The sequence below is a fragment of the Hippocampus guttulatus genome, chromosome 12 (assembly GCF_054856545.1).
Source record: "Hippocampus guttulatus isolate MCC_2025c chromosome 12, RoL_Hgut_1.0, whole genome shotgun sequence".
In the NCBI taxonomy this organism is placed as follows: domain Eukaryota; kingdom Metazoa; phylum Chordata; class Actinopteri; order Syngnathiformes; family Syngnathidae; genus Hippocampus; species Hippocampus guttulatus.
The window spans coordinates 5,521,506-5,532,498 of NC_141272.1; the positions used below are offsets into that span (position 1 = coordinate 5,521,506).

The window sequence follows — 10,993 nt, forward strand, 5'->3', positions numbered from 1 at the left end:
CAGGCTAAAAGTCGACTCCTGCGGTTACTGCCAGAAATGCAAAATGCAACTGGAGTCTGCAGCTTTGGTCTGGAGGTTTTATTTGATCTCGGTTGCAAAAGGGCAGAATTCCTTCTTTTCTGCTCACTCTTGTTTTTTGGTGTGTGTTCTTTCAGATCATCGGCAGGGTCAATGCTGACCCAGACTACCTCCCCAGGGCGGTGGACTTTGGACTGAACGTGTCGGGCTTCCTAGAGCACTACTGTCCCCCCGATTGTCCCACGGCCTTCTTCCCCATTGCCGCTGTGTGCTGTGACCTTGATGCTGATAAACGGTCAGATATCACATGCAATAAGGACAATCCACGCAAAATGAGATGCCTTCCTCACTTGATGCGTCACATTCGGGTTAGCTGACCGGCACAAGTTGGAACTCAATACACCTCCCTTAAGTCGGTCGATAATACAATTGTGTTCTTGTTTAGTGCCGCCAATGTTTTATCAAACGACCGAGTATAATGACACTCAGTAGAGCAGGGGTGGGAAAAATTAGGCTCGTAATGAGACGCAGTCATTTACTTTAGGGAACTCGCTTGAACAGACAGATTCGTTTTGGGTCCGGTGTCCTTTTTTTACGAGATATGTCTTTTGAGTTTGAAAGCTGACTGTCTCTTCTACATCTGTAGCCCGGCTTTCTCCAAACTGGAGGGATGGTTGGAGAACCTGAAGATGCACTTGGACATGGGCCTGCCACTCGTGTCTGAAGTGGAACAGCTGCACAAGGCCTTCTGGGAGAAAAACAACATCACTCGGCCCGAAAACGGCCTGCACGTTCACCCCGAACAGCAGGAATAAGACTGGACCGGACAGGAGGAAGGGTCCAAGGGACCCAATCATGCAATGTAACTCTCTCTATGCCCCCCCCCCCCCCCCCCCCCAGCGGATGCAAAACATGCGGCTTGGCTCAGGCCTAGCAAGTAGACTCAGGAGGACGAACGTGCATCTGAAAAGCCACTTTTTTTCAAATGGAGTGCACATCGTCTTATGTCCAGTCTCGAGACTGTCACTCTTGACAGACGGATTCTCTGCTGCACCTGATGCTTAAGGCAGAGCATGACGTACGCCGTCAGCATCCACATTCAGATCAGTATGCCACTCCCGTATAAGGTAGATTTTACCTTTGCCGTTACTCCAAAATATGTTTATGTGGCTGAAACAGCTAAACGATAAGTCATAGAACAGCTTCTGTTTGGAACTCGATAGAAAACATTGTGCACGTGTTTTGCAAGTGCTGCCGTGACTTAGCAGAGTGTCCCGGTTGTCACAAAACGTGTACGAATCGAGCTGCGTTTCACATGTTCTCTATCGTCGACTAGAGAGTGCAAGCCGAAACGGTTTGGTTTCATTCTTACTCATCATGTCCCAAAACTGTTAATGCTCATTGTGTAGCACTGATTCAACTGTGAGGTGATCGCACACACACCCACACAAGGCTGTGGCGAAATTGTGTTCGCATCTCCTCCTCCCGGCTGACGTGGCATCTTCAATATTCCAATGTGCACTAGTGTACATAAGTGGCGACATTGTAAATGTGTTAAATATTGTAAATGTAAAGACATATTTTCTATACGTATTTGCATCAATGCTCTATTTTTATTGGCTGGCTTGACTCAAAACGACGGAGATTGAACGGTTTTGACTGGAGTTTATGGGGATCACCATTTGATAGGTCATTAGTTTGTTACTGCATCTCCCTCCATTTGATCTCATGCGGTGCTAAATGTGTCATCCGGTTTCTGTTCCGATAGTTCCGTGCATTGAAGCTTTTCCCTTCCTATTTGGAAGTGGATTAAAACACCCTTCAAATTCTGAAACGCTAAAGTAGCCATGTAGGCCGATACGGTTGACGGTATATCTTCGTATTGTTCATCTTAATAGTACCACATTCTGGCTCCTACTCTGTGTCCACCTGCTGTATGTTTACACGTCCAATCTGTCTGTAGATATCACTTTATACCGCGTTTTCATCCGTTTGTCTGTGTCCATGGCCGAAATGTATACGGTGGCACCCGCCTTGGAAATGATTGTTTCCACAAAATGTCTAACTTGCACCTTTTCAAATCTCTTGGCTGTAAACTTAAAAAAAAAAAAAAAAAGAAAGTTGATTTTTTTCCGGCTTCTGTTCACACAAGCTGCATGGTACAATTGCTGTAGTTGGTTTGCCTTTGAAGCCTGAATATTGTGATGTTAAATAACATTTTTAAATAAGATAGTAAACAAAACAGCATCTGTTTTACATACGAAAACCACTGAAATCTTTTGTATAGATTTTCATTTGCACTATATTAACCAAAATGGCTAGTTTAAGCCATGTTTCTTTTTATCTCCTTCTTTTGGGCTACTTGTGATATTAAGGAAATAATGTTGGTTCAGGTTGATTTCATGATGCAAGACACTGGTTGAGCCTTTCAAAATATGACATTTGGGAAAATCCATCCTCTCGTAATCAAACTGGTCTCGATTCGTAAAATGATGTCATATTTTACGCGTTCCATGCTCCTCTTGGATTGAACATCAACTATGGGGACAATTTAGTTTACAATTTGGGTTTCAGAGCATGTCCAGTTTGAAAGCTCCTGAGGATCGAGTTTTCCTGTGTTAGCTTCTCTGAGGATGTGGTGTCCCCACTCTGCTTGCTGCCTTGCTCAGTGGTCCTTTTGTCAACCATGTTGTGTGTAATGTCTGATGGCTTGGCTGCAAACACTGACCACTAGTCTTTTGCCCAAAGCAAAACTGAACTTCCGCCTCTTCATTACTCCCCTTTGGCTCAGGGCTGTTGTTTCCTGGTTTTCCTTCACCGTGAAGTCAATGCAGAACACAGTAACAGTCTACGTAAAGAGCATGTCATCACTATCGAGCCTGCTAATCAAAATTGCTTCTTCAGAGCAGACCTCTGCGGTGATGTGTTTCAAGTGTACATGTTCCTATCTGTATTTCCTGTGTGAGCCATGTGAGCATGTTGATGATGTCTCATTGGGGACGATGTGATGATCAATTAGAATGTTGCCGCAGCACTTCTTTGCAAAGATCAATACCTCTGATCAATGCTGTGCCTTTGTTGTAAGCTAGCCTTGCCAACGACTTGAAAAATGATCTGATTTCCTGATTTTTTTTTTTTTGGGGTATCGTACACGCAAGCATGATTTCAGTGTACTGAATATCATTGCTTGTACTGTTTGTATAAGATTTTCTTCTCATCCTTGCTGATATTTGTATTTTCCTGAGCTTCGCTCTTTGTTTTCATATTTTAATATTCTAGTTATTTTGTTGTCTTATTTAAGTTTTACACAAGCTGTGAAAACAATTCTGCACTTTAAATCCTAAACGTGAACATTCGTACTCATGAGGAGACGACGAGTGTTTTTTTTTCTTTTTACTTTTTTTTTTTTTTTTGTCTGGGCTGAAAATAAAACTGTTGCTCCATAAACCAGTCAGTGTTCATTTATAATTGACATCAAAGATGCCTACGTTACACAGTATAATCTAATGGTTAACAATGGCCGTCTGTTAATGTTTTATGCCACTTTTCCAATCGGGGCCCAATTGACTTTGGGCAGGTCAACACATTGTGCAGTTAAATTAGTGTAGAGAAGCTGAAGCCAAGTCGGGGAAGAAAAACACCACAGAACGGTCGTACTTCACTTCAACCTCAAGGTGTCACTATCTAAAAGCCTAATTTCTTGCTCTTAAGTCATGAATTGTGTTGTTTTATTATCGACAGTGGGTGCTCTTGACGGTACCATTTGTCCTTGGACTAGAGGTTAACAGCTTCTTGGAGTCCCTTGATTGAAATGTATCAAGGTTATAGGCATTTAATCGAACGAAATCATCCTTTTGTAAACTTGTGCTTAACGGCCACGATTGATTTTTTGTCTCCCCCGATGGGCGAGGTCTTTTACAGATGAGGTAAACCCCTTACCAATGTTATAATTAATTGTATCATAAACAATAATGAGTGATAATCAGCGGTGTCGACGGTGAGGATGTAATCTTAATATGAATCTACAATGTTGTAATCAGCGTTTCAGAAAGCCAACCAACCAAAGAAAATCTTTGCAGATTCAGTATACCAGTTATTCGTGTATACAGTGCGCGCGTGCGTGTCCGCGTGTGTGTGTGTCTCTGTCTCTATATGCACTTGACTCTTCACCCATCGCGTGCACGTGCGATTGTTTTCATTCCGACGCAGCTGAGGCGAGCGCCTGCGCCCGGTGACGTCACGAGCCCGGCAGAAGGCAAGCGAGCAAGTCAGTCGCGATTTCACGCACGCACAAACACGGAGACACGGAAAGGACGGGTTTGTCTGGTCGGGCACGACAAGTGTCAAGCTCTTAACGGTTTGTGTTGGGACCGAGGGAGAAGGCCGACGAAGAGAGAGACGAAAAAAAGAGTAAAAAAGCGGGAGAGAAGCAGGTTGAAGTGAAAGTTGACGCGATGGAGTACTCGTCCGGCCGCAACCGCCTTCGCTCGGCGATGTTCAACCACGGTGAGTGCTTGCCGTCTCCTGTCACTGCAAGGTCCCTTTGAAATGGCGTCAATGCTGCTGAGTCAACTCTCACTAGGTATCGTTGACTGTCAACATTATTCAGGTGTTTCGGTCTGCCCTCAACCCACGTCCGCTAAACCCAAGATACTTTCGCCCTGTAATCCCCTCTGCAGTTATGCAAGAGCAGGAGCAACGTTGACCGCACTAAACTACTACTAGAGCAAAGCATGCTATACTGCAACACATTCAGGGCTGCAGTGGGATGCGCACAAGTGTGCACAAAGACTCTGCTTGTTTACTCTGAAACACGAAGGATGTGTTCGTTGGCGACTCAGAAGCATCACTCGGCACAAGAAGATCTGTGCTCGGTTGGAGCCCGTTTTGTTTGCTCTGAATGAGATATTTGTGGTCAGACCGATGAATTGACTTGGAAGACAAACCTTTCCCCCATGTACAGGACTGCTATGTAGCGCATTTTAAGCCATGGGTTTTTTAAACAAGTTTGTTTGTGTGTATGTAAATGAACAGTGTGATGCACAATGCAACAAAATGTTGACTATCATTGCATTAACTCATTCAGTACCAGCCAATTCTGGACCAAGTCTGAAAAGACGTTTAAAAACGTCTTTGGGAGTGAATGAGAGGTATGATGGCCCCAAAACAGACTTTCCCAAATGTAAGGCGAGGACCCCAAATGGGTCGTCAAAATAACATTCTGTAGATTTAGGGGGCGCAAATATTGAACTTCAATCCATCACATATACTGCTGGCTTAATTCATTTTCTAATTCAGGTGGTGACTTTTTTTCAACACAATGTTTTGCATTGCTACTCCTGCAGAAGCAACAATGGAGCCATCCAAACGTTTGGATGGCTCCAAATCTCATTGGCTCGGATTTTGTCACATTAGAGAACGGTTAGCGCTCAGCCCGGTCTCATGAGCTTTCCATCTGACCAACCAAAGTTGTTTGAAGAGAAATCTTGTGATACAGAGGTGGCCGGGGTCGCACCGAAACGTACTGTGTTGTCCCAATTCAAAGGATGTAGGCGAGTGCTGGATGGAGGATAATGTGGGAGATGAACAGAGTTCTAACTCAGAGTGTGGGCTGAGGTTTCTGTAGATTTTTATCAGGTTCGTCATGGAGATGTAGCCAATAAAATAGATTCTTTTACAAAGATAACCATGCCCTGTTAATATTGGCGCACGAAGAGGTCTCACTTCAACAGCGTTTATGATGTTGTTTCCTGTCGTGCAGGCGTTTTAATACCATGGATTTAGTTACATGAGCGAGGTTAATATGATGGTGCGATTATGTCAAACAAATCCCTCGTGAAAGTGATTTCACGTTCGATTTCCAGTTCACGTATCCGCACCTTCCCGCTCTGCCAATTCGTTTTTGTGGGCCCTTGAGATTTGACATCTTAGTGGGATGTTCAAATGTTTGTTTTCATATGTCTAGCTGTTGGGTGTGTTAAGAGGGCCCGGGACTACTCCAGAAAACTCGATGTTTTGATGAGGATTAAATGTGACATTTAGTCCCACAGTTGGGACGTAGATCTTTCTTTCTACCTGCCAGGAGACACTTGCAATCAAGAAAGTGGTCTTGAAATCCAAAAAAGAAGCCATAACCCTTCTACATAAATAAAGCAACGCATTCGCTTCTATCTTGAATCTTAAATAAAAAAATTTAAAAAATAGAATTGCGTCTGGAATACACAGCAATTGTGGATTGGTGGCACAGTTGAGCAGCGGCATTCCGAGATGGGATCCTCCTTGCATGCCGTCTGTGGCTGCCTGACGGAATCGCTGGTGGAGGATTTGGGCATGAAGGTCAAGGGAGGGACCGCCGGAGAAGGGAACAAGCGAAGCAAATTGCCACTGCAGCACAACAGCTCAGGAATGTCATGTGGACCGCATGTATTGTGTGCTGCTGATCAAATGTCGTTTTGTTTCGCAAGGGTGGTGGTATGTTGAACGTGGCTGTACATTTACAGACGCATCCATCCATTTTTTCTAACCTGCTTATCCTCACGAGGGTCGCGGCTATGCTGGAGCCGATCCCAGCTGTCTTTGGGCAGTAGGCTGGGGCCAACCTGAACTTGTTGCCAATCATTCATTCATCTTCCGTACCGCTTGATCCTCACGAGGGTCGCGGGGCGTGCTGGAGCCTATCCCAGCTGTCTCCGGGCAGTAGGCGGGGGACACCCTGAATCGGTTGCCAGCCAATCGCAGACATTTCCATGTATCTTACTAAAATCCGTTTCTTCCAAAATTGAAGGAAATCAACATTTCTGCATCAAACTAAAACAACGTCTGTCAGCTATTACAAAGTGGCATTTGGGTGGTGATTTTTTTTTCTTTTCTTTAGGGCCTATTCTTTCAAACAATGAAGCAGTACTTGAGAGGTGCAGCCGTATATACAGCGAGCAGGATCAAGATGATGACAACTTTGTTGCACATACAGTATTTTCCCAATGTTTTGACTAGGATCAAAATCCTCAAAACTGTCCATCTTCACAGATGAACCACCTACTGCCATGCCCCCAAAAACATTTTCAAAATGTTATTGGATCAGCTTTAATCAATTTCTTGGTCCATAACACACTTCTAAATGTTATCATTTTGATTAGTAGACATAGACCAATGGGGATATATCTCGCCTTGCTTCCGTTTTCTTTCAGTGTATTTGTTTGTGCCTTTGAAATCAACCAAAAAATGATGTCCCCATAGTTCGGGTCAAATGAAAGTGTCAAGACTCGTCTTAAGTATCGTCTTAAATGACTTGGAACTCTCTGAAACTATTTCAAAAGGTTCTTTGTGCTTGTCAGATTGCGTTTTAACTTGTTGCCGTTATTGTTTCTGCTCTCCCCTCATGTTCCTGAACTCTTTGGATGTGGATCCCCCAAATCGATGCTCCAACCCCTGACCAGACGAAGAGGTAAGAAGCGCGACTCCGGCCACCTCATCCTGCCTCTTGATGGCAAGAAAAAAAAAAAAGAAGGAAAAAATGTACTCTTGGCATTCCTGAATGCGGAATGACCACGGTGCCCACTGATCCCATTTCTGTAATCGCTCCGCAAGCAATTTTGCGTGTGTGCTGCGGGGTGCTCAGTTGACTCCACCTAGAAAAGGTGTATTGTCAAAGCCCAGATTTTCTTGTTCCTCATTAGACAAGGTGACATTCTGTTTATGGGCGCGTCTGCTTGGTGTGTCTTCCTGCTGACTGTATTATTTGGTTCGAGTTGCAACCAGCACTTCTCAGGTACGCTATATTGCAGTTTGGTGGTCAACTTTCGAGTGGGTAACAGCTCACTGTCAAGTGTGCCCTCCCCATCCGCTTCCTCATTCGTCCTCGCCATGATGCCAAAGCTCGGCAGCTGTGTTTGGGCCCGCGATTGGGTCGGAAAGGGCTGTGTGTTTGTTTTCCTAAGACGTAGGAGTTTCACAGGCGGGTGGAGAGGAGTGGATCTATACGGCTATGACAAACGCACTCTGTGCTCAACTTCATAGTTTTGCGACGAAGCTGTCGTGTCTGAGGAAGAACACGGATAAGGAAAAAAAATGTATATATATAAAAAATAAGGCGGCCCGGAAGTCCAGTGGTTAGCGCGTCGACCTCACAGTGCAGAGGTCGTGGGTTCGATCCCGGCTCTGGCCTTCCTGTGTGGAGTTTGCATGTTCTCCCCGGGCCTGCGTGGGTTTTCTCCGGGTACTCCGGTTTCCTCCCACATCCCAAAAACATGCATGACAGGCTGATTGAACATTCTAAATTGTCCTTAGATGTGATATTGAGCGCAAATGGTTGTTCGTCTCTGTGTGCCCTGCAATTGGCTGGCAACCGGTTCAGGGTGTCCCCCGCCTACTGCCCGAAGACGGCTGGGATAGGCTCCCGCATCCCCCGCAACCCTTGTGAGGATAAAGCGGATCGGAAAATGAATGAATGAATATAAAATAAGGAAATAAAAAAACCTTTATTTGTCTCAATGGATAAATTCCCACAGGGGATTTTTGGATAGCGGAATTTCATGCATTTTACAGGATCTGTTGCATTTAATTTCATCAGATCGCTCACCCACACATTCGCAGCGATGTGTTCCGCTGTGGCTTTTGCTCAACCAGCCATTAACTTCCTTTTGCCTTCATCTGCTGCTGTCCACAGAATCCAAACTGCAGTGCAACATGCCAGACGATACTTGGACTTGATTAGCCTATTAACTTGCTCACAGTCGTTGCCGACGAAGCTTCTCGTTGCAGTCCAGTTTTTCTTTATTTGTAATTGCCAACCAGCAGTCATCCTTCAAACTGGAATAACAGAATTTACAAATGTGTGACGCCCCGCCCAATCAACGTGACTGCCGTCGCATTGCTGAACCAACACTTACCAGCCACCGATGATTATGAGGAAAACACCACCTATGATTACACCAAGGAAATTATCATGTACACACCACGCTCCTGCAATGGCTCAGAGTTTTTTGAATGAGAACTTGCAAGTTCCTCCATACGTCAAATCATATTCATTGACAAGTCCGGACTCAACTCCAGTGACACAGTTAGCGATGCAGACAGTGTTGGCAGAGGAGTTTTTGGCCTGCGGGATTGCTTCTGACAGGCGACCCCGTGGGCTTTTGCAGTTTGATGAAAGGACAAACAATCGGTTTAGGGAGCAGGCACGCTATACACTTCGATGCGCACGCAGCCGCTGTCACAACAAAGACTTGCTGAAAGACACGTGTGTCAGGAGGGGCCATCCTTGTGTGTTCAGTGTTCAGTTTTTTAAGGACAAGACATCTGCCAAAGCAGTTGCACGATCCTTTCTGTGTTCTGGTAATCTACCAAATATCATCCAGAACATTCTATCCCTAAACACCTTTATTGTTGTTTAAAAGTAGTTATAAGGAAAAACAGACCTCTAATTTTAGAAATTACACAAATAGAAACATGCCTTTTTAGGGTTGATGATATCATGAAAGCCTTTACCAACGGGACCTGTCCACTTATCCTCACCAGGGTCGTGGCGGGTGCTGGAGCCTCTCCCAGCTGTCTTCGGGCAGTAGGCAGGGACACCCTGAACCGGTTGCCAGTCAATCGCAGGGCACACACAGCCGAACAACCATCGCTGCTCACACTCACACCTAGGGACGATTTGGAGTGTTCAATCAGCCTGCCATGTATGCTTTTGGAATGTGGGAGGAAACCGGAGTACCCGGAGAAAACCCACGCAGGCCCGGGGAGAACATGCAAACTCCACACAGGGAGGCCGGAGCTGGAATTGAACCCAATACCTTTGCACTGTGAGGTCGACGCGCTAACCACTGGTCCACCGGGCCGCCCTTGCTCGTCATTCTCTCAAGCTAATTGTCCTCATCAATCGCGATGCCCCACTTCAGCTCGAGCTATTCCAGCCTCAGCACTCAGTAAAAATTCTGGTCAAAGGACAACCTTGGAATTCCTCTTAAGCCTCATACAGTCGATGTAGGTCTTGCCAAGCCCCCCTCCTGCTATAAATAATCCCGGCCCAGTTCCCATGGTCCCCCAATTGGTTCCTGCTGCTCAGCTAGCAAAGCACAAATGCTCGACCTGCATCAGGAAAAAAGCAGATCATCTTTTCTCCCAAAGACAATTTGCAGTATAAATGAAAGCAATAAACCGCATGAGGTCATGATTGAAAGTTCTTAACTTGTCCACCCACCCAGTCTGAAAGAACAATGCAGTCCTCATACATCCCTCAAGGCAAAAAGATCCAAAAATCTGTCATTTTCTGTCATGATGGAAATGACTTCACATTGAAATTTACACTTCTAGTATTTTTTTTTTTCCCCCTCACACCTGGAGTCCATGTCCACAATGTTCAAGTATTTTTAGAATATGTTTATACTGGAATTCCATTCCTAACCTCTAACTACTTTGGGATTACGCTCACTTTTAAATCTTTCAGTCCGGATTGCATTGCGTAAAATCGGATACATATCCGATCTAGGACCACACATGAAAGTGACCTAGGGTGGATTGAAAAAATTGGAATTGAGCGGTTCAGACTGGTATAAAATTTTTTTAGATATAGTTAGATAATAGATTTGGGTCACATCCGTTGTGCAGTCTGAACGGAGTTTGAGACTACACAGGCTATTTTATTACTGAGTGGTATTAAAGCAACACCGACATTCTGTTTTTAAAAAATGTCCCCGAACATTTAATATTGGTCAATTTGCACTGTACGAGTTTGCTCCGATGCAAAATGATGAAATGACGATTGTGAGTGTTCGGACTCTGCGGTCGTCAACTGCAGCTCCTTTCACTCCCTTAAGAAAATGTGTCCAGATGCTCCCATGATGCCTCAGGATGGTCAGAGGAAATACCAAGCAAGCCAAGAGGAGGAGCAGGAAGAGATGGCGGAGATGTAGTGGAAGATGTTTATGTCCCCGGACAAATCATCTCATACTCTTCTCTCCCAGTTGATAAGATGGAA

The 10,993-nt window shown here is 44.9% G+C and overlaps 1 protein-coding gene across 2 annotated transcripts in view; it reads left to right on the plus strand.

The window, feature by feature from the left end:
• Positions 1–910, plus strand: part of limk1a (LIM domain kinase 1a) — a 32,213-nt gene extending 31,303 nt beyond the window's left edge. For both annotated transcript variants that reach the window (XM_086124639.1, XM_086124640.1), the window contains 2 exons: positions 156–313; positions 665–910. In XM_086124639.1, the coding sequence (XP_085980765.1) occupies positions 156–313; positions 665–833 (327 nt within the window). In that variant the 3' untranslated portion in view covers positions 834–910. The remainder of the gene's footprint in view (positions 1–155; positions 314–664) is intronic.
• The last annotated feature ends 10,083 nt before the right edge of the window (positions 911–10,993 follow it).